We start from the raw sequence: 23,338 nt of genomic DNA, 5'->3' as shown, positions 1-23,338 counted from the left end.
AAATATATTTGCACATTAAGAATCCACTGGATCACTTTGCTAGTCAATGAGTCACTGCCTTATCTAGCCTCACGTGAGAATTGGGTCACATTGTACGTATAAACACAACCCCATCTGTGCCATTGCCACAGGGACGTGAAGCACTAGTCGGTCGATTTTTAGAAATAGGCAATGAGTCGGGGCTTTGGTTAGTAGGATGGTCATAAGGGGGAATTAGGCGGGTGGCTAAATTCACTAGTTCTGAATAATTTCTGGCAAAGGATATCCTTTGCACAAAGCAGTCTGGTGAGGCATAGGTCCAGGCTCAGGTACCCAACTTTGGACTCAGGATCAGTCCTAATTAGAGAAAAGGGAAAAGTTGGTTCATCACCCCGGTAGGCTAGATGGTTATTTCGGTGCCACAGCTGGATTAGGTCCACGGATTAGTGGATCTTTAGACCTCTTTGATAGAATTGTTATTTGACAGATCTTGCCTGTTTGGCGAGAAGGTCAACTTGGTGTTGCAAAGCTTCAAGGAATGCCAGGCCACAGCGCGTTCCCTAGGCCTTTCTACCCATTTGAGACCGACCATGACTATTTCTCCCTTTGAGGCTACTCCAGAGGGTTTATTTATGTATTTTATTTATTTATAGAGCGCAACATTCGTCTATTAGGATATCACGGTGCTAATTAGTGAGACTTGAGGTAAACTGACTCATGGTAAAGATACTGTGTGGGTTGGGGTTCTGACAGCGCCAAAGCCCACCGCCTCTGCAACACGCATCTGAGTCCTTTTGGGTGCGAAGTTCAAGTAAATAACATCAAGTCCATGAGGGACAGTGAACTTCCCAGTCACCTGCCCCTTCTGCATCTGCCTTCAAGTCACTTTTTCTTGCCCTTAGTGGCACATGATCACCCTCTGGGAAGCAGGATCAGTCATTTCTTCTAAGGCTCTCAACATTTGACAGATGTGTTCTTCAGATGATTCAGTGAGGCTATGCCTTGCCATTCCTTTTTGATCCGCTGCACTGCCTCTTGCACCCACATCAGAATATCTTTCAGCGGAGCTCCTGTCCATCTTGCTCCAAGAAGCATACGCTCATTTGTCCAAAGGAGCTATCAAGAGGGTCTCGGCTACGATATATGGAGTGGCTGTTACTACCGCTACTTTCTTGTGCCGAAGAATGACAAAGATCTTTGTCCTCATTTAGAGCACTTCCCTCTGAATCCTTTCTTATGGAATGCCAAAATCGACATGCTCATGCTGACCTGGTTTTGTTTGCCCTGGATGGTGGCTTTGGGCTTGCAGGATGCCTATGTTCATATACCTATTCTGCCATCTCACAGATGCTGCTTCCAGTTCAAGGTGGACCAGAAGCCTTTTCAATTTGCTGTATTCCCCTGTAGCGTCACCAGTGACGCTCAGGTGTTCTCGAAAGTGGTGTTGGAGGTCGCAACCCACTGTCTGAGGTTAAGGATTCCAGTTTTCCCCTACCTCAATGACTGGCTGTTCAGCACAGTCAGTCGTAGACAAACTACAGCAAATCTCCTGACACCTCCAGGGTTCACTATCAACATGTCAATGTCACACTGCCTCCTTTCCAGAGGCTCCCTTCCATTGGAGCGATCCTGGATACAGTGCAGCTACTGGACACAATGAGCACAGGACTCTAAGGTTATCATCTTGATGTTTCAGCCTCATTCCTGGGTTTTGGCAAGAGTGTCTCTGAGGCATCTGGCCTCTTGAAATTCTGATCACAGCTCTTTGAGTGCCATAGGTGGCATAGGTGGGATCTGCTGTGGAACCTAGTGTCTAATTGGGCCCAGCATCAGGGGAACCTGTCAGATTCTGTCCAGGTGCTGGAGTAGACTGCAATTGGTAACACCACCTAGAGGTGGTATTGCAAAAAACATATGGGGTGAGGCCCCGGGTACTGTGACAACAGGCACTTCATCTCTAAAACTAGCTGAAGCATCAGGGCTGTTTCATGGTCATAAACCACCTGGTGGGATATTTGAACACCACGGCAGACTAGCTCAGCTGGAGACTTCAGGCCGATGACAGATTGGGAGAGCCCGGGCTAAATGTTTTGGCCAACGCCAAGAGTGTAGTGTCAAAAGCTTTGCACACTGGAGTTCCAAAAGGCACTCTCTTGGAGACACGTTCCAGAGTGGAGCATAGAATTCCTATAAATCTGTCTGTCTCTGCCTCTCCTGCCCCAAGTTTTGAAGAAGTACTGGAATAACCGGGCTCAAATCATCCTAGTGGCTCCGGATTGGACAGGGATAGTGTGGTATCTGTGACCTCTGGGCAGGAGAATCTATTCTTCGATCTGGCTACCCTTTTGGAGGACCTGTCACAGCAACAAGGTATGGTACTGTTCCCTAACCTATGCAATCTGCACCACCATTTGTTGAGATTGAGCATTTGACCAACCTCCAAAAGTTGTGGATGTCAACCTTGCTTCCAGGCATTTTCCCACAAAGCCTATTTACTCTGGAAGCTAAGACAAGTGTGGAGCCTGGTGTGGCATCCAAAGGCCTCACTGTTAGTTACCTTGTTCATTTTTTCTCAGGCCTAGTAAAGGCCTAGCAGTGGGCACTGCTAAAGGTTATTTGTCAGCGCATTCAGCCTTCTTATGTTTGCAGGACCAGCCGTCCTTGTTAAAAACATCTGGTGTGATGAGGTTTCTATAAGGTTTGACTCGTATGTTTCCTCGCAATCCCTCTGTGATGTCACAGTGGGATTTAAATGTGGCTCTCTTTACTCATGGGCACACCCACTCCCATCAAACTGCTGCATAGACGTCCACCACATCTGATTTTGACGACTGTGTTCTTGGTCATGGTAGCCTTGGTTCGTCGCATGACTGAAATCCAGGCTCTCTTGGTGCAGCTGCCTTACATCACCTATTTCCTAGATAAGATGGGGTTGAGGGCCAGGGCCGCCTGGTTGCCAAAGGTCATAACTGCTTTCCACACTGTTCAATCCAGCATTCTCACAACATTCTCTGCTCCACCTCATCCTTCGAAAGAGAAAATTGTTTGGCAGGACTCCAAAATAAATGTAAGCTTTTACATAGATTGCACCAAAGACCATTGGGTTCAGCTATATGCACTTTAGCTGGAGTGCGGCGCCCCCTTCTGGGTGGTCATATGGCTGCATTTTGTGGCCTGAAGTGTGTTAAAGATAGACTTTATAGTTCTTTGAATAAAATGTTTTATTTTATATAATTCTGTAATTATTAACAAGCATTGTTTTGCATTTATTAATAATGAGTGCTCTGGTTTATAGTTTTTGATAAATTACTGTGGTGACTTTGAAAAAGCCAATAGGTTTGATTTATATATGTACATTTTATATATGTTCATTTGCTTACCCCATGGTAACGCCAATAGGCTTGCCTTTTATATTTTGGTCTTCTGGCTAGGAATGGGTGGAATTTATTTTCCGCCAGGGGGAATTAGAAGAATGTGGTGATTCCGTGTTACTCTTGTAAAGCAAAATTACTAATAAATTCTGCTGCTCCGCCAGCGCAATTAATCAACAGTGCTTGGTTTTTAGACAGAGCTGCAAGAGGGAGCAGTCCCTCTTTGTTTATAAACCAATGCAGGTTAAACATTAATCTACAGTGAATTTTAAACATAGAGGGACAGCTCCCTCTTCTGGCCTGTTTAAAAAACACTGACTGCACTTCGGTGTATACTCCTCGGCCCGTTTGCATGCTCAGAGTATATAATGTAATTACTGCAGGCTATGAAAGGGCAGCGAGGGGTGTGCACAACAGTGGCAAATACTAAATGCACTGACAGTGCATACCCTCCAGTGCTCTTACATACTTTTACATACTCTGCATTGATTACATACCCTGCTGCACCCTTACATACTCTGCAGTGATTACTGCAGAATATGCAAGGGCACCGTGGGGTATGCAAAGCAGTGCCAAAATACCAAAAGCACACACAGCACATGCCTCTTGCGCCCTTACATACTCTGCAGTCATCACTGCATAGTATGTAAGGACGCTGAGGGGTATGAAGCGCAAGCTCCATCCTCGCATCCATTTTTGGACAGAAGGGTGCACTTGGCACAAGGAAAATGGTGCCAAATCCCCACTCCATCCCAAAGCGGAATTCCACAGAATCGTGCAGAATTTTAATGTAATTCTGCAGATTCAAATTACACCAATTACTCCACCCCTGGTTCTGATCCTTTGACAAAGCTGGTAGGTCTGCCTTTGCTTAAAATTAAACCCTTTATGTTAATAAAACCTATGAAATTTACTGAAAAAACAAGGGTTAAATTGATGTTATAGTTAGGTATGTAATAATATCTTACCTTACATAAAAAAACTCTGAAATTCACTAACAACAACAAAGGATAAAGAGACATCATAATTATGTGAAAATGCCAGTAAAAAAGTAACATTTCAAACTCGAAAACCACTGAAACTCACCAGTTATAGTTAACTTTAGTAACTATAACTCACACCCTCTCTGTGCCCTAATTATAACCTCACATAGTACATCACTCATGACTTGTTCTATGATATCATTGATAACATTCCTGATGATATCTAAAATTAGTTCATGGATTGCAACACTGTTAATGTCAGGGGAGCGAATTATTGTTACATCAGTTAACTATAACTGGTGAATTTCAGTGTTCTTTAGTGTAAAATGTTACATTTTTACAGACATTTTAACTTAAGTAAAACCCTTGATTTTTTCAGGGAGAATATTTAACATATAGGTAGGCTTGTGACTGCTTGACTACTCCTGGAAATCCTTGACAAGGTGTTGCAGATTTTCACAAACACTGCTGATTGTGAACGAACTGAAGTAAATAGAACATTTACTCTGGGAACTTTGGGCCGTATTTATGAAGGCCTTGCGCCGCCGGTGCGTCACTTTTAAAATGGGAAAAAGTGACGCACCGGCGGCGCAAGGCCTTCATAAATAAGGCCCTTTGTTTATTACATTCATAGGTAAATGAAGCAGTTCCCTATTTGCAATAGCTCGTTGGCAAAATTTATAACGTTTTGGTATACAATCCTTCAAAGAGTGGGGGCGCTGCGCCCACCCTATTTCCGCACCACCTGGCATCCGCATACCGCATTTGTTTTAAAGTGCTCGGTAACATCAGTAGCAATGTTACTTACCATTTTAAAACAAACACAGAAGCCTGCCCCAGTCCTGCTGCCTGCTCTTTGCGCATGTGTCACATTAAACATTTAGTAAACCGGCCTGACATGGTGCCTGCCCGGTAGTCACTATTTTGGCCCTTTTGGGGGCCAGCCCACAAATGACGCCAGGCAGCGTCATATTTTCATGGAGCCTCTGGCGGGTACAGTATAAGCCCTGTACCTCCAGAGGATGCATTGTTTAAAGCTGGTAATTACGAACCCTAAGACCTGCCCTTTCACAAATCCACACTGCACAATAGCAAGCCAAGGCCCATCGGGCTGTGGAATGACAACTCAGCTGGGATAATGCCAGAGACATTTCAAAGCATGGGCAAAGTGGGCTCTAGCCCAGGGACCCAACCTTTCAAGGGGTACCCTGATAGAGCCAGCTCTATATTGCAGTCTAGCCCTGATTACGGTAAATAATTCTGAAACAGATATTTTTAAATACAGTTTTCCTTTTTTTTTAATGTGGGTGTGTAGTCTAATACCGACATTTTGCAGAGAAATGTTGTGTTTGTGTTTCATGCAACATCTTTTAAAAAGTTTCTTTTAGATCAAAACAGGACCTCAAAAGTGAGAAATGGAAGGGGGGTTATACAGATTATTTGCATTAATATTAGTGAGCTGCTGTTGTGTTACAATATTGAAAACACACGCCACTGTTCCTGAATATTAGATGTAAACACATTCAGAATTTGGATTAGTGTGCTTGTGCACTGTAAGTGACCTGGCCAACTGGACATCAACAAGCTGAAATTGGATCATAAATTCAAAGCTGTCTTAAAATATGTTTGGAAGGGCCCCCAAAATCCTTAAGATGTCCATGGATAATGCACTCGGAAGATGTTAGGTGTGAGCCTGGCTGTTATATCAGCTGTGACAGACCCCTCTCGCCACTTCACGCAGCAGCAGGTTATTTTTGCCATGCCAGGGAGTTTTGTTTTTTGTAAAGATCAAAATTTTGAGGCTACACACTGACTTAGTTTGGGTCAGGTTCTGGGAGCGGAGGGACTGGGTGAGGAATTTCTCAGTGTTTTCCACAAATGCTTGCCAAAGTCACTTCTTGCTTTCTCAAATATGCTAGAAAATGCACTATTTGCGATGGAGTGTTAGCGCTTCCCTTCCTCTGGAGACACCACTGGGCGGCTCATCTTACGGTGGTCAGTCACTGGGTACACAGAACTGAGGATGATCCAGTATATAGAATGAACCATCATAACATGCACGTCGGAGGCTACCTCAGAGAGATCTATGGGGGGAAAAAGACGGACTCGTTCCATATGGCCGACCTCTACCAAACTGCAGATCTGGCAAGAGGCAACAAGAGTTTTGGGCTGGCAAGATAGAATTACTCAAATGATCCACTGTGGTACTCTGCGAGATTGGGTCTATTAGCGCAACAGAAGGGTTTTGACAAGTGGGAACCAATTCGAATTTCAAGGGTCGGTGATCTGTTTGAGAGAGGAGATGTATGAACTTTCTCAATTCTGCAAAAAGAATATCAGATGGCGCAGTCAGAGACCTTTAGGTACCACCAGACCAACCAGACGCTGAAGGCAGTACTACCCAAGGTAACCGAAATACCTGAGTTCTCCCCGCTGAAAGACAGGTTGCTAGATGACTATTTAGACAGCAAAGCGATCTCCCTAGTGTACCGTAACATTATGAATAATGACCCTGAATTCTTGTTGGTCCTCTGAACCCACTGTGAGGGAGAAATAGGTTGTCTTGAGGATGAGGAATGGCTAGAGGCAATGGCCTCCCCTAAAGTGGTGGCCATACACTCACGTTTTAGGTTGGTGCAATAAAATATCCCACACAGAGCCTATTTTGCGTGCCCCACCCTGGCGAGGATGAGGAAAGTCGTTTCACCACTTTGCTCTTAGAGTTGCAGTCAGAACGGCACATTCTTCACATAATATGGGGTTGCCCACTGCTCCAAGAGTGCTGGGAGGCAATGCTGACAAATATGAGAGAAGTGTATAATGTTGGGGTGACTAAGTCACCAAGGTGGTGTCTGCTGAATATGGGGGGAGTTGGACCTAACAAATAAGGAACGTCCCTGGATGATGCTAGACTTCATGGTAGCTAAATGCAATATTGCTCGGAGAGCGGAATCGACCCGACACTGTAAGAATGGAGGGCTGATATGGATTAGTGTATGCTTGCAGAGAGAGCAGTTTACATGAATAGAGGCTGCCCACATATGGACAAAAATCTGAGGGAAGTTGAATGAATATCCGGGGAAGATATGCAGACCTATTGAGCAACAGAGGCAAGAGTGGGAGTAAATAATGTCCGGATGAATGAGACTAAAGGGTGGAGACGGGGTGAAGAGGAATAAGTCAAATGATGTACATTAACGAACACATCATCCAATGTTAAATTGACTCGTCATTGTATAACTGTGATCTAAAAGGAAGCCATCATAAAGGCAAAGTTGTTGTCACAATAAAAAGATATGTTTTAAAGAAAATGCACTATTTGCTCACTCATTTTTCAAAATTTTCTTGGGGGGAGAACACCCCAACCCCTATGCTCACTTGCCACCGGGCACTCATCTAGATCTTTTACGCCCAGCTTCTTTCAAATGTTACCAGCCACCACTGTATACAATCCTTTATGTAATGTGAGTGTTTTTGCAGTTTCCATCCATTAATTCTGCTCCCTCTCAAAACCTGTCTCTTCCAACATCCTTATACAGTTATTTGGTATGGTTGCAAATCCTGTATTACCTTGAATTGATTTGTCTATTGCTCAATTATTACTGATTTCTGATTGTTGTGTAACATCTAACAAAGTCTTTATTTAGGAAGGGTATTTTTATCTGATTCTAGCCCTAAGCATATGTATCTTGTTGTTTTTCTTAATATGTTGAAGATGTTGAACCTTTTCTAATATAACTGATTACTTTGTACATATTTCCAGAAGGTGCAGTGAAAGCTGACCAACCAGATGAAGTCTTTGGTAAGTTGAATAGTTATTTCCAGATCTTTTTTCTAGACTTCTTATGGAGGTAACACTCCAGTGTAGCTTATAATTAAATAGGTTAGAGGATTAATGTAATTCTGGTATAGAAAACATTTCGTTGGTCTGTGCATATCTTTAACTTCACATTGCTTCTTTAAATTGTCTCTTGCTACACCAAATAACCCACTGGATCACAAAGATGCCGCCACAAACTAAAACAGTTAACATGTCAGTCTTTTTTGGCAATCTGCTTGACCCTGAACTTCCACTCATTCCCCCCAACATGTTTCACCTTGTGCTGAGGCATGAAAATCGCCTCTTTGTACTAGATAACTCCTTATCAGTAGGGATTCCTCAATGCCTCCTTTAGCAACTCCAGACCATGTTGACTGCAGTCTTTTGATCGTTGATTAAGCTGTAAAAAAGGAAATTTGTGCCAATAGACAAATGTTCACTACTCTTGTTGTCTGCTGCAGCTAGAGTTAAGTTTAAGATGTTATATCCACAAAATAAAACCTTCCAAATTATTTCCCTTATCTAACTCAAAGTGAGCACTGAAACAAAAATACAAAAATTTAGTATTGGTCTTTTTTTTTTTAAAGCAACAATTTTTCAGATTTTTTTATTAGTAGTGCACATTCCCCAGGTTACCAGGCCGCCCGCTCTCCAAGTGCAAAATAGTTCCTAATGCATGTCCACTATTATCCTTCCAGAGTTTTAAGATCTAATGATAAAGTCTTGCTCTCAGGATCACATTCAATAAATCCAGCTCAGGAGGCAGAATCTTCTCTTACCTAGACCCCTATTCTGGAATAAGCTTCCATTTCACATATGTCAATGCGCAGACCATTACAAATTCAGAAAACTTCTCAAAACATTGTAATTTCTGGCCTAATTAGTCTGCTCCTCTGCTTACAAGCTTGCTGCGCCAATATACCCCTCCCATGGTAATTCATGCACATTATAAATGAAATTAACATAACATAACATTGTGATGGATGGAGGTGGAAGAAAACACCCTAATAAACATAGGAAAAATGGTGTCACTGAAATGCAAACACAACAGCATGAAGGACGGAATGCTAAAACTTATCAATCATTCAACCCCAGTCACAGATTTTAGCTTAATCCATCGTTCGTTTGTTCACTATGCCACCCCAGTTAGGATACATCCATATGCAAATCAGTCTTGACCCTGTTCCTCATTGGAACAGTCCAGCCTGAGCGGCCAGGCGAGGTCCTCCCTGCCCCGAAAACAAGCATCCTGGTACCGGTTTTGGGGTATTACTCCTCATCAGCTTGAATCCAGTGGCCCAGCGAGCAAGGGGTTGAAATGCTCCTGTTGGCTGATCTATGTTGTAATTGACAGTATCTCATGTCAATGGATGAAGATTCTGGTGGAAAATAATCCAATAGCAACTTAAATTCATACAATACGTTAGTCATAAATGCTGCAAGTACCATACATGTCAAACGTATGTTATGGAGTTTGTAAAGCACATAGCTGCCCCAGAACAGGGCTTCCCCACGTTAGACCCCAAAGACGTACGAGCTGCAACAGCCAACAGAGAATAGGGTGAGGGGAGAGCTAGATGGAAAAGAGACAGGTCTAAGAGATTTCCCGAAAAGCAGGTGATTCTGGATTTTCCTAAGGGAGAGGGGAAGGGAATTCCAGAGAAAAGGGGGCAGGGCACGAAAATGTGCCCACCATCTCTTGCTCTCCTGACTCGAGGAACAATGGCTAAATTAATTTTATTTTGAAGGTTTTATATAGCGCGGACAAGACTCTTGCGAGTAACAGAGCGCTTTACATGATGAGGATATAGTATAGAATGATATAAGCGAGTAAGTTCTTAATCAAAAGAAAACAGTAATAAGTAGCAATAAATAATAAAATGCAGTGAATAGACATTGAGTTCACGTGAATTTAGCCATGAGGATAGCTTTCACTTCTCTTTTGAAGGAGGCCGTGGAAGGGTTCATTCTTGTGTCATGGGGCAAAGCTTTCCAAATCCTCGGAGCCATGCCGGAAAAGGACCGGTTATACGTTTGTTTCTTGGCAAATCATTGAGGTTGTAGGAGAAGAGTCTTGGCACTCCTGGAGGCTCTGCTGCCCGCAGAGAGTGCCAGTTTCTGAGCTAGGTAGTGTGGGGTGTTGTGGTGGAGGGCCTTGTGAGTCATACAAGCGATTTTTAGATGAATTCTGGCTTCAAACGGTAGCCAGTTGAGGGCTCTTAGGTCTGGTGATATGTGAGTGTTTCTCTTAGAGCCTGTGATGAGTCTCGCCGCCGAGTTGATCGTGGCTCTTAGCGGGGCTGTCGATGATCTTGGGAGGCTGCATTATGTTACTGCTCCATATTTCACCCGGGGGATTACTAGGGCTTGCACTGCTTGTTCAAAATCGTAGGGGGGCAGAAAGGGTTTCAATTTTTGCAGGGTCTTAAGGTGGAAGTTGGCACCTTTTGTTGAGGTGCTAATGTGTTTCTGCATCTTTAGGTTACTGTCTAGCGTTACCCCCAGGGATTTCGCTGAGTTGACAATGAGCGGATGACCATCGAGAGCTGTTAGGTGTTTCATCCAATCCGGGATAGTGTGTGTTTTGTCAGGGGGAGCGATTAAAAGGAATTCCGTTTTGAGGGAGTTAAGTTTCAAATGGTTTTCTGCCAGCCAAATTTGGTTTTTTCGTAAGGTGGTGTTGAGCGATTTGATGTCTTCCAGTAAGTGGATCTTGATGCATATTTGGGTGTCATATGTGGAATTGAATCTTGAAGAGGCACGGTGAGAGGTTCCATGAAAAGGTTGAATAAGGTGGGTGAGAGGGAGGAGCCTTGTGGAACTCCTAGTGTGACTGGCATGGGGTTGGACAGGGATTGGTTGACCTTGAATTTTTGGGATCTATTTTGGAGGAAAGAGGCGAACCAGTTGAAAACATTTCCAGACATTCCGATTCTGTGTTTCAGGAGATCAAGCAGGTTGTCGTGTTTGACGGTGTCATAAGCTAATAAGAGGTCGAGTAGGATTAGTAAACAGGCTTCATTTTGGTCAAGGATTTTTAGGGCGTCGTCTAATACATGTGTCATGGCTGATTCAGTGCTGTGACCTGCTCTGAAGCCTGATTGAAATTGGTTCAGCAGGTTAAAACGAGCAATGTGGCTGTTCAGCTGTAAGTTAACACATTTTTCCAGGAGTTTGGCTAACATAGGGATGTTAGAGATCGGTCGATAGTTATTAGGGTCAGAGGGGTCCGCCTTGGATTTCTTTAGGATAGGCGGGACCTGCCCAGTTTTCAGGATGTCTGGAATGGATTCTTGAAGGAGGGAGGTGTTAATGATCTTGGTCCAGAGGGGTAGTAAGAGCGGAATGAAGTCTTTTAGGTAGTTGGCAGGGATCGGGTCTGTGAAGTGATTGGAGGATTTCAGCGCGTTTAGCATCTTTAATATGGTGTCTTCACTGTAGGTGTTGAAGTGGGACCAAGTTGCATTGTTATTTAGATTACATATAGTGAGGTCATTAGTTAGGGTACCAGTAGGGAACATCGATGGTCTCTTTTTCGATTCTGATATAGATATTAGGTCCTTGAGTAGATCTGATTTTATGGATTCTGTCTTAGTGGCGAAGTGTGGTAAATAAATAATTAATTACCGGTACTATTTTTCAGGATACTCATACAAATAGATAGCTCAATAAATAAGAGTCAAGATACGAGGTAGCTAGAGTATACAGGCTTTAATTAAGCATAAAGGACTGGAACAGGACAGCCTGTACGGGGATGGGATGGCAGCTGCCTGGGGCAGGGACAAAGGAATGCATAAGGGGTAACTTTTAATAACAGTGCACAATATTTATAGTTAAAACATTCACATGGCATTCAATACAATAGGCGTAGCAGTAGGCGGAGTTTGTAGCAGTCGCGAAAGATAAGGGCAGAAATGATGTAACAAGAAGGCGTGTACAGGGCGTATACATAGACATGTGATGTAAACGTAACAGAATATGTCATAAAAAGGGGCGGAAACATGGAGGGGGCTACCTGAGCAGCTGGGACCTCTAACCTAGTGGTGCGCACAAACTGGCAATGACGTGTTACCAGGAGGACTGGGGGCTATGACTTCTGTGCTAGAAGAGGAGACGAAAAGTCTGGAGTGTCAGGGCGACATGTACCTAAAGCCTATCTAGTATCTAGTGTTTAGGGAACATGTTGATAGAATCCAAAAGTTATCAGGGCAAAGGCTAACAGACATTAAGACTGGTGCATGCATAATCCTATATGTAGTGTGTGTGCGAGGAATATTCTATGAATATTAATACAGTATTTCTCTTACATGGAGACATAAAGGCTAGACCATGACGGAAACTATTGATGCGATTCAGTAGCTTAGGAATGCAGAGAAGGAGGGCTGGACTGATAACTAGAATCATAACATACTCTTGGCAGACTGAGACGCAGAGCCAGGCCGAGCCGGGCACTGCGAGGCATGAAGTAAGCTAAGGGTCAGGGATACAGGTGGGGGCTGTATCGCTCCTCGGAGAGGGTTCAGGAGACAGGAGCTGAATCTGAGTCCGGGCCCTTTTGAGGCCTAGAAACGGGGACAATTCAATGAATTAACGTGCACACTGTAAAACGTGGCAACGTAGCTTTACATAGGCCTGATATTCGTTGTATTCACGAAAACTGGAAACTGGCATATTAGAGATGGACACAACTGTAATTGCATCTTTAATCGATCAGAAGGGAATGCATGCATATCGATCATGCACACATAACATAACTGATTGATTGATTGAAAAAGCTTTATTCGAGTTATACACTCATAAAAGCACAAACATATAAAATTACACATTTAAAAAGCTCAAAACATACATTAACACTTGATTTCCAGATTAAAATACACAGTATACACACATAAAATATTCACCACAAAATTAATATAAGCTTTCTCATGATATACAGATGCTAAATGCAAGTTAAAATGCAAGGTCGCCCACATTGTGGACCATAAACAAAATTGTACAATCAAAACTCCTTACGGGCATTTAGCAACATATTATAGCTAAAATTCATAATTCTCTCCCTGGGATTTAGCAATGCAATTCATGTAAGCAAGAAAACAGGATTCAAGGCCTATTCAAAGATAGAGCCCTCCGCCTTATGGACCAAGCCCACCCCAGATATTTTGCCGTTCCTACTACTATAGGCAGTTCGGTTGAGGAACAAATAATTCTCAGCCCCTCGACACCGCTTGAGACACCAAGGTTCCTGCAAACAGGTGCCAGCCACAATTTCCTTGGGCTTACATAGCCCTCGCACATGAATAGAAAATGTGCTATACTTTCATTGGGGGCGCCACATATCGGGCAACATGAACTACTATTAGTTCCCCAATTAGATGTCAATGACCTCAGGGGGAGGGAGCCTGCCCTTAGCTGGAAAAATAATTTCCTGTCTAACGGAACAGTCAAAGTGTCCCAGTACTGTTCTAATGCAGGCCACGTTTTGAATTCCATAAACCTACCCCCCATAGATTCTGAGGTCACACTCCTCCAAGACTTCTGGTCAACATAATCCCAATATATAGCTTTTATAGTTGTTTTGCTGGGGAACACTTCCCCAGAGGGATTTTCCCAAAGTTTGGAGAGACCGAGCTCAACAAGGGCATCCCTAAGCTTTTTTAGCCATGTAATTTTATGGAAGACATCTGATTTAACTAAGGCAGAAAACCCCTCAGCATAGTGTCTAATTTCAGGGGTCGTCCACAACCGTCTCCAGTAGAGGATAGGCCTTAGACGGGCACGATCACTAAGCGATCTTCTTCCTAAATCCAGACCAAGCGGTATTAATGGGGTACTTTGAGGAAGACTAGTTATCCCTCTCAGAAACCTGTTCTCAGATCTTTGGAGCGTATCGAACCTCTCAAAGCCCCAGACTTCAGCCCCGTAAAGGGCTGCGCCTAAGGCTTTTGCGTCGTATACCATGAGAACAGGTTTAATAGGCCTGGTTTTAGATTTTGCTTGTTCCACTCGAAGCGCTCCTGAAATCTGCTGATGTTTCAAAACCGCCTTCTCAATATGTCTCGACCAACCAAATTTACTTGATATCTCCACCCCTAGGTATGTAAAAACATTTACTACCTCTAGTCTAATGCTGTTCAGAGATACCCTAGGTTGGACTTGGCGCTTTTGCCCAAAAACCATCAGCTTAGTTTTATTTACATTAACTTCGAGGCCCCGTTCCTTGCAGAACATATCAAATATGTTCAATGCTCGCTGGAGTCCTGCCGGGGTTTTGGACACGATCAAAGTATCGTCGGCGAACATCAGGATCGGAACCCTGATGCCCGCCAGCGAAGGTGCATCAACCCTCGCATCCAACATCCTATCGACTATACCATTAATGAACAAGGAGAACAGCAGGGGTGCCATGGCACAACCCTGACGTACCCCCCGCTCGACTGGGAAATTGGTGGATGATTCCCCGTTTCTCCCCCACTGGACTTTAGCGAAATTGCTTTCGTGGAGACGCAATATTAATGTGAGCAGTTCGAGTGGAACCCCTATCTTGCTCAAGACACCCCACAACTTACTCCTGGGCACCAGATCGAAGGCAGCCCTCAGATCCACAAATGCTACATAAAGCCTGCCCTCACCAAGAAGTACAGTCCCCCACCGTAGCATAGTGAAACGAAAAATTTGGTCAACCGTGCTGGTTGCTCGTCTAAATCCTGCCTGGTAGGGGGATAAAGCATTGTTTTCATCTACCCAGGCCATAAGTTTGTCGACCACCATCTTGCCCACCACTTTCTGGATAGTGGCCAGCAAACTTATAGGTCTATAATTTGCCGGGAGCGACCGATCACCTTTCTTAAAGATCGGAATTATAATTGCCCCCTTCCATACATCCGGGATATTTGCCCCTTTTGCAAGGGCATTTCCCAGCACTGTCGCATATTTTGCCCAACGGACCTTATCATGTTTGAAAATATCTGAGGGAATTCCATCCAGCCCCGGAGCTTTCCCCCCCTGCAGTGATGAAATTACAACTTCTGTTTCTTTGGTTGAGAATAAGTCTCCCTTGGAAAATACCACAGGGATTGGTTCAATGTCCGTTATATCCCTATTCTCCGCATACTGGGGTTGGAAATACTCGACCCATGAAGCTTCATTAACATTATTATCGGGGTTGTTTGGCGTGCCACCTCTGCCCCATTTCAAAATTTTCCAAAAGAGTCTTGAGTCTTTTTGCCCAGAGGCCTCAAGTAACTCCTCCCAATATTCCACGTCCCAGAGCTTCTTAGCCTTGCGAATATTCTCCTTATATTGTTTCCTAGCAGTGCTAATCAAAGCCTTGTCCCTGCTTTTGATTGCCCTGCCCAACTCCAATCTAGTTGCCCTGCACTGCTTGTTAAACCACCTTGCCAGTTTGATGGGTGGTTTACTATTTGCCCTAACTGATTTAATAAAATGCGGTTTTATCAAAAGGAAGAATGTATCGTGTATGTCTGCTATTAGAGAGGAACCCGGTGTTACAGGGTGTACTGATTCCATGGCTACAATAGCGTTATCCACCTCCAGATTAATGTGCTCCACAATGGCTAAGTTGGCCAGCACATTTGGCCATTTCACCCTTCTTGAATCGTTGGCTATAACAGGTACGATTTCGCTACCTAACACAAGGTGGACAGGCGCAGCCCTCCACCATGAGTGGGTAACACTGAGGGGGTTATGATCACTTTCTATTCTCCTCACAATTTCCATGTCACCCACGCCACACCATAGTTCAAGACTACAAATGACATAGTCGATCCTACTCTTGCTATGCCAATTGTCGAATGTGCTATTTCCACCTTGGTCACTTTTTGTCCTGCCATTAAGGGCCCTCAGGCCATACTCCAGACATAACGCATTCAACAACAATACATCCTTGGTCCACCGCTTCACTGGTGAAAGGTTTAGGATTGGGACGCCCCATAGAGCATCCTCTTCTTGTCCTATCGGATGTTCACTATTTTCCAGAGGCTCAAAAGTCCTATTCAGGTCACCTGCCACAACCAATCTATTACCAAGTGACTTGGATTCAAGGGAGGTTGATAGAGCTTCAAGGGTGGAGGAATTCCCAACACTTAAACCCCTAGCATAAATATTATAGATATCTATCACACCGCCCTGTCCTGATGTTAACCTCAATAATTGTATATCCTTGCAGCATAGGTCAATGACTTTTATTTTGACCTGAGAATTCTGCTTGACCCAGGCTGTTAGACCTCCCATGGGTCTACCCCTAGGGCCCATAGTCGCTGGTATGCAAAAATTTAGATAACCTGGCAGATAGATAGGCTCACAAGCCCACGTCTCCTGGAATAGGCACATTTCAAACCCATTGACAAAGTAAACATAACATAACATAGGGAACACGTAGGCACATATAACATGGCAAAATTTACTTTTCCACATTCCCTCCTTGTGCCCTACGTTTCCATCAGGAAACATCTATATTCATGATACCATCTATCATTTCATATAGCATCATTTGCTCGTCTCGAATTGTCTTGGAACGGGACTTAGGACTAGGAATACAAGAGGTAGCGCACATGCCGCAAATCGCAGGGCCACATTGTATACAGAGGCAGCAACTGAATATGATCGTTACTGCAATACCTAGGAATGACAATACTTTCCATCCCCAGGCAGATATGATACTCCAGAGCCAACCGGACCATGTCCAGGTGCCTGGATTCTGGTGTAACTGATGGGCAATTTTATGAAGTCTGGTTATAGCTGAATAAACAGACGGCGCGTTATTAGGAATGAAAATGCAGCAACTAGATCCGATGACTCTACATGCTCCTCCTCTATCGGCCAGTATGACGTCAAGAACGAGACGATTTTGGAGCACGACAAATCTCATAGCAGATTGCTCTTCGGTTAAGTTACCTAGAGCAGAAGTAGTCTCATTCACTACTGCTTCAAGGGTTCTTGTTAGTCTACGGATTAACTTACTATTCTGGACAGGTCCTATAAAGAAGAAAAAACCTTTATTGAAATCTGTATATTGTTCTAGAGCAGTTTCAGTTTGATCGACAATTGGGGACTCAATCTCCCTTCTATGTCTGGCGTGTACTAGATGTGTGTTTCTGTGATAATCAGATGGGGCTAGAAAAACTGGTGGCAGTAGGAAGGCAATGTAACATGTTCCATCCCAATCGAGGGGCAGACGAACATATGCGGTCTGACCACAAACAAAATAAGAATGACGTGAAGCTTTGAAAATAGATTTCCCACTGTCACTATACTCGACAGTAGTAGTACAATCACTATGTCCTACATGTGCAGAACCATTATTTCTGACACATAATTCGCCTTTGACTGGTAGTACTGAAATAGCAGGTAAGTCTGGAGTAGTATCAGACTGAACATTCAGGACCATGAAATTCGAAGAATAATTACCTAAATCATATACTTCATTTTCTAGATCTAACCCTGTTCTATGGGGGAGACCTTGCTTGTCTGGGAAACATGTTCTATTCAGAAGGGACATATCATTTGAGGATGACGTTAACATGGACCATGCTCCACACGAACCATTATGTGAAAATGGATAAGGAAAGAGTGGCAGAACTCCCTTCGGTGTCTGGAAAGGGGGGAGTCGACCACACACCCAACAATTAGTAGCATTGCTGGTCTGGTGTGAATAGTGTAACATTCTGATGAATGTGTTATTTCTCATAGCAAGACGATAGGATAACTCGTGAGGAGGCAGATCACTAAATGTGTGCTCTACTGTAGCATTAGCAAACTTATTTACATGAGAAATTGGGAAACATAAATGCAATGCATAACTTGTGCAGGTAACCATCAAACTTAGAAACAATAGAAAACTTAGAAAAACGATACATCGGATAGAGTTTTGACTAACTCTCTCACTATGGGGGTCTATCTCATACATGTCAGATACCTGTCTAACCGTTTCACCCGAGGGGGACTTAGACAATGAAACTGGCTGACTTATTTTACTAGACCGTAGTTTGGATTTATACTCCTGCTGCGGAGTTTTCTCTAACAGGGAGGGCTTGATTTCAAAGTCAGTAGCGGGACAGTCCTTGAGAATAGGGCAGTCTTTCGAAATGGAACAATCCTTTGAAAAAGTTTTAGTTCGTAGTCCATGGAACTTCTTGATGTGGGACAGGTGGACCCACCCCTTACGGCCTTCCAACTTCACGGCCGTACGGGTGGTCAAGAGGACTAGTTGAGGTTGCTTCCAGCGGGGCTCCAGCGGACTTGAACGATCAAAGTTCCTTATCAAAACGAAATCCCCGGGGATGACCTCATGCGGTTTCACCTCGGTGTTGTCTGGAAATACGGCGGCAACCTGTGAACGACAAGAGTGTAGGGCAGACATCAAGGAAGCTAGGTAATCTGTCAGCATATTACTGGAAACATCTGTAATACTGCGGGGTCTAGGTGTACCCCACATATTTGGGGTCGGCCGAATACGACCTCATAAGGGGACAGACCTGATCTGGAGTGTGCGACCATGCGCATAAAGAACAAAGCAACTGGCAGGGCAACTAGCCAGTCTACACCTTTCTCTTGACATATCTTAGCAATTCGAATTTTCAGGGTCTGATTATGTCTCTCTATGAGACCGGCTGCTTCAGGATGGCGTACACAATGGAACTTCCACTGGTACCCTAACAAAAGGGAAACATGTTTCATTAGTTCAGATGAGAATGGCTGGCCGTTATCAGAATACACGACCCTAGGGAGTCCATAACGGGGGAAGAATTCACGAACCAACTGCTTGGCAGTGGTCGCTGCTGTGTAATCTGGAACTGGATATGCTTCTGTCCACCTGGACAAAGCGCATACAACTACGAGAACATACTTGAAACCTTGACATCGCTCCATCTGAATATAATCCATCTGGAGGACTTCAAAAGGGTGGTCAGGGGGCTGGAATCCACCTTGTTCCACCGGGACACTTTTACCTGGATTGAACTGACAACATATCATACAAGTATGGACTTTCTGCTTGGCTGCAGCTCGTAAATGCTTGTTGAACAAAGATTCTGGATACTGTCTAACATGGCTTTCTCTCCTAGATGTGCTGGACTATGTGCGGTATTAATAATGACTTGAACCATAGAGTCGGGGAGAAACCATGTGGCTTTTCCCTTCGTCACCCATCCCTGATCTGTCTGGACCCCTCCTTGTTCGGACCATTTCTTGATTTCTTCGGGAGTAGCATGTAACTGTATGTCTATGACATCTTGTGTAGGGTCCTTAACTGTCATAAAAGTAGTCTGTTCTGGAGTGGATGTCTGTGTCTTGTTAACTGGAATGTCTGGTGTCTGAGCTGTAAGCTTGGCTGTTCGATCTGCTAGATCGTTACCTTGGGAAATAATGTCAGTAACTTTCGTATGTGCTTTGCACTTCATGATAGCGATAGCTGTCGGTAAATGTATTGCATCTAACAGAGCTTGAATGAGGAGACCATGCTGAATTTTGGTTCCATGAGAAGTCATGAAACCTCTCTCCTGCCAGAGCACTCCGAAGTCGTGTACGACTCCGAATGCGTAACGTGAATCTGTATATATGTTTACTTTCAGGTTCTTGGCACGTATGCAGGCTTGGGTCAGAGCAACTAGCTCTGCTGCTTGAGCAGACAGGGTGTCAATACGGTGTGTTTCAATAACTTCAGTGTCAGTAGTCATTGCATACGCGGCTACTAGTTCTCCTGTACTCGTTCTCATACATGAACCATCCACATAAAGTGTCAGGTCGGGATTAGGTAAAGCAATGTCTGTCAGGTCTTGTCTTGGCTTAGTCATAGTGTTAATGACTTCCACACAGTCATGTGTGGCAGGATTTGAAGTAACTGACGGTAACAGTGTAGCAGGATTTAAAACGTTGCAGCGTCTGATTTCTATGTGTGGCTGGAACAGTGTCAGTTCATAACCTGTTAAACGTGCAATGGTCAAGTGCTGAGTCTGTGTTCGGTTTAAAAGAACTTCCACGGAGTGTGGAACTTGTACTGTCAGGGAGTGTCCTAATACTATGGAATCACTTTGTCTGATTGCTAGAGCTGTAGCTGCAACTGACTTGAGGCACGCAGGCAGAGCCTGGGCTACAGGATCTAACGTGCTTGAAAAATAAGCACAAGGCTTGTATTGTCCTGCTTGATCTTGTGTGAGAACAGATAATGCAGTACCATTACGTTCTGTGACAAAAAGTGTAAAAGGCTTACTGTAGTTCGGTGTAGCTAGAACAGGTGCTTGGCATAAGGCTTTCTTTAATTCATTAAAACTAAGTGTATGTTCAGATGTCCAAGGGAGGACAGTCGATACGGCTGCCTCCTGTGTCGTTAACTGTATCAGTGGCTTTGCTAGAAATGCATACTGAGGAATCCATTGTCTGCAATAGGAAGTGAGGCCGATAAAAGCACGTACCTCCTTCTGTGTCTTGGGCTGTGGAAGACTCGCTATCAACTGGATACGGTCTGGTGTCAACTGCCTACCCCACTTGGACAGTAAGTGGCCTAAGTAGATCACTTGCTGGACACAGAACTGAAGCTTTGAAGGGGACACCTTGTGCCCCATCTCGGCTAGAAAATACAGGACTGTAAGTGACGCACGCTCGCAGTCACGTTCAGAACGGGCGGTGATCAGTAGATCATCGACATACTGGAGCAGGGCAGTGTCAGTTGGCATGTGAATATTGTCTAGTTGTCTTTTAAGTGCTTGACTGTAAATGCTAGGACTTTCTGTGAAACCTTGAGGAGCTTGTGTGAATTTATAGCTCCTTCCATTTAAACAAAAACCGAAAAGGTACTGGCTGTCTGGATGAATTGGAAGACTGAAAAATGCATTCTTGAGGTCTATTACTGTAAAAAAATACAGCTTCAGAATCAATAGCTGTCAATAGGGATGAAATATCTGGAACTACTGGATACTGGGGTATGATACATTTATTAAGTTCTCGAAGGTCAATCACCAATCGATATACTGGAGGTGCATTTGGATCAGTACGTTTCATGACTGGAATGATAGGAGAATTACATATATTGGAGTCAGTTTCTACAACCACTCCTTGAGTAATGAGCTCGTCAATAATTTTGGATAAGGCTGCTACAGCCTCAGGTGGCAATCTGTACTGTCTGATTCGTGGCAGGACTATACCTTGCTTGAGAGTCACACGATGGGGTGTGATTCGCATAAAACCTACATCAGTTGGACCTTGCGCCCATAAATGCTGCGGTACATTGGACAATCTTGGATCAAAATCTCGTAATACATAGTGACCTTTAAAGTCCCTTAAAAACAAGCGTATTCCTTCTGGGGAACAGCAAATAACTGCACCTAATTCTTTTAATGTCTTAATACCTAACACATTTTCTGGACATGATTTCGTAAGTAACAAATCAGTAGTTCGGGACAATGGACCAACTTCTAGAGTAACTGGCTTTGATATCTCGTTAACTATGGGTTTTCCTGAAAATCCAAGGGAAACATTTCTAGAGCCTGAGAGCGGAGCCCCTGGAACCTCGTCATGACTGATAGTAGTCCTACTTGCCCCTGTATCAATCAAAAACTTTCTGTCTTTCCCTAATACTTGACTGTGTACATAGGGACCCTCTTGATCTACAGGTATCTCGATGAGAGGCAAGCCTACCTCCCTCTCTAGGCTGTTTCATGAATACGGTTGATACTCTGGATACTCTGTCTGGGCATACTGGTACATCTGCTGTGTAACATGCTGTGTTGCAGCGATAGGCTGCGGTGCTGGAACTGTCTGTTGTGCATTCTGTGGTGACTGAGAAGTCTGTGAAACTTGCTCTTGTCTAGGCGGACGTGGTCTTTCTTTAGTTTTACCAGTGGCTATGTTGTGTTTCAGAACTGCACACTCGTTTATAAAATGACCTGGCTGTTTACAATAATTGCATGTCCCTTTAACGGGAGCTGCAGGATGACTGGCTTGATTCGGACCCCTCTTCTGACTGTCTTGTGGAACAGATTGTGCAACTAGTACTTTCATTTTCGTGTCTTTCATACGTCTCCTTTCGTGTTCTTGCTCTTCCCTGATTCTATTCTGGTGATACTGGAGCATCTGTAACATCTGGGATGGGGTACTAGCTTGCCAGGTACTTTCGACTTTCAAAACTCGATTTTTAACTTGTGGGCTTGAATTCTCGACTAGTTTAGTAACAAAAAGATGAGGGTATGACTCGCTACTCGTCCTGAGACCACTGTTGATACTAAAACATTTCTCGAATCTAGAATAAAAATCACTAGTGTCTTCATCCTGTTTCTGTTTGCATGCTGAGATTGCATCCCAATCTTCCTTTTTCGTGGCTAATAACCTTGGCAAAACCTGAATCAATAACTCTGGCAATTCTTTACATTTCTCCCCAAGACCGGTACCTGGTACTCGTATTTTATCTTCAGCTTCTAGAGCTGTCCAATCTATCTTTTTCTCTCCCACCTCCCATTCTTTTTCCTTGAGTTTTTCATATACCCCTGCGGGCAACAGGACCTTTAACATTTTAATGATATCTGGATACGTGTACTCTCCCATACGGAGCATGTCTTTTAATTCTCGATGGAACCCTGCTGGATCTTTGTCGTGACAGGGAATTAATTTCTTCATCTCTAAGAGTTCCATCTTTGTAATAGGGGTGTAAACAAATACTCGTTGCATTTCACCATCCGGTGTCCTAACTGGGTGTACTTCTCGTAACGGATACTGTCTATCTATGTAAAATGGTTTACTTTCTGGGGGTGAGACGTGAACAAAATGCGGGTTCAGAAACGTTCTATATTTGTGGCGCTGTTCTAAAATGACACTAATTAACTCGGTACCTAAACCTTTCCATCTATACTGGAGTAACTCGTTCAGGACATCATGTAACGGACCTGGATCAGAATGTTGACCCTCATACAGTGTAATGAGGTACTGGATCATATACATACCCACCAGTCGCTGCTCGGCTGGGGGCAGTTTCAGAAACATTTGTGCCACTATTTCGTCTGGAAAAGTGGTAGAATCAGTAATCCATCGGACTGCTGATCGGGCTAGTTCTTGTTCATGCATGGTACTAAGTTCACTATAACCGATACGTGATTTCAAAATGTGATCGGTAGCTTGAAATATTTGTTCCAGAGAACCTTGTTCTGGTGCTGGATGATGAATGACTTTCTTGTGTTCTA

At 43.8% G+C, this 23,338-nt stretch overlaps 1 protein-coding gene across 4 annotated transcripts in view; it reads left to right on the top strand.

Annotated features, from left to right (window-relative positions):
- PPP1R9A (protein phosphatase 1 regulatory subunit 9A) overlaps nucleotides 1-23,338 on the top strand; it is a 778,883-nt gene that overhangs the window by 615,543 nt on the left and 140,002 nt on the right. For all 4 annotated transcript variants that reach the window (XM_078663735.1, XM_078663734.1, XM_078663733.1 and 1 more), the window contains one exon: nucleotides 8,097-8,135. In XM_078663735.1, the coding sequence (XP_078519861.1) occupies nucleotides 8,097-8,135 (39 nt within the window). The remainder of the gene's footprint in view (nucleotides 1-8,096; nucleotides 8,136-23,338) is intronic.

The sequence above is a fragment of the Lissotriton helveticus genome, chromosome 10, assembly GCF_964261635.1.
Source record: "Lissotriton helveticus chromosome 10, aLisHel1.1, whole genome shotgun sequence".
Taxonomy (NCBI): domain Eukaryota; kingdom Metazoa; phylum Chordata; class Amphibia; order Caudata; family Salamandridae; genus Lissotriton; species Lissotriton helveticus.
Note: the sequence above shows the minus strand (reverse complement) of the source record. Positions and strands in the feature narration are given on the sequence as shown.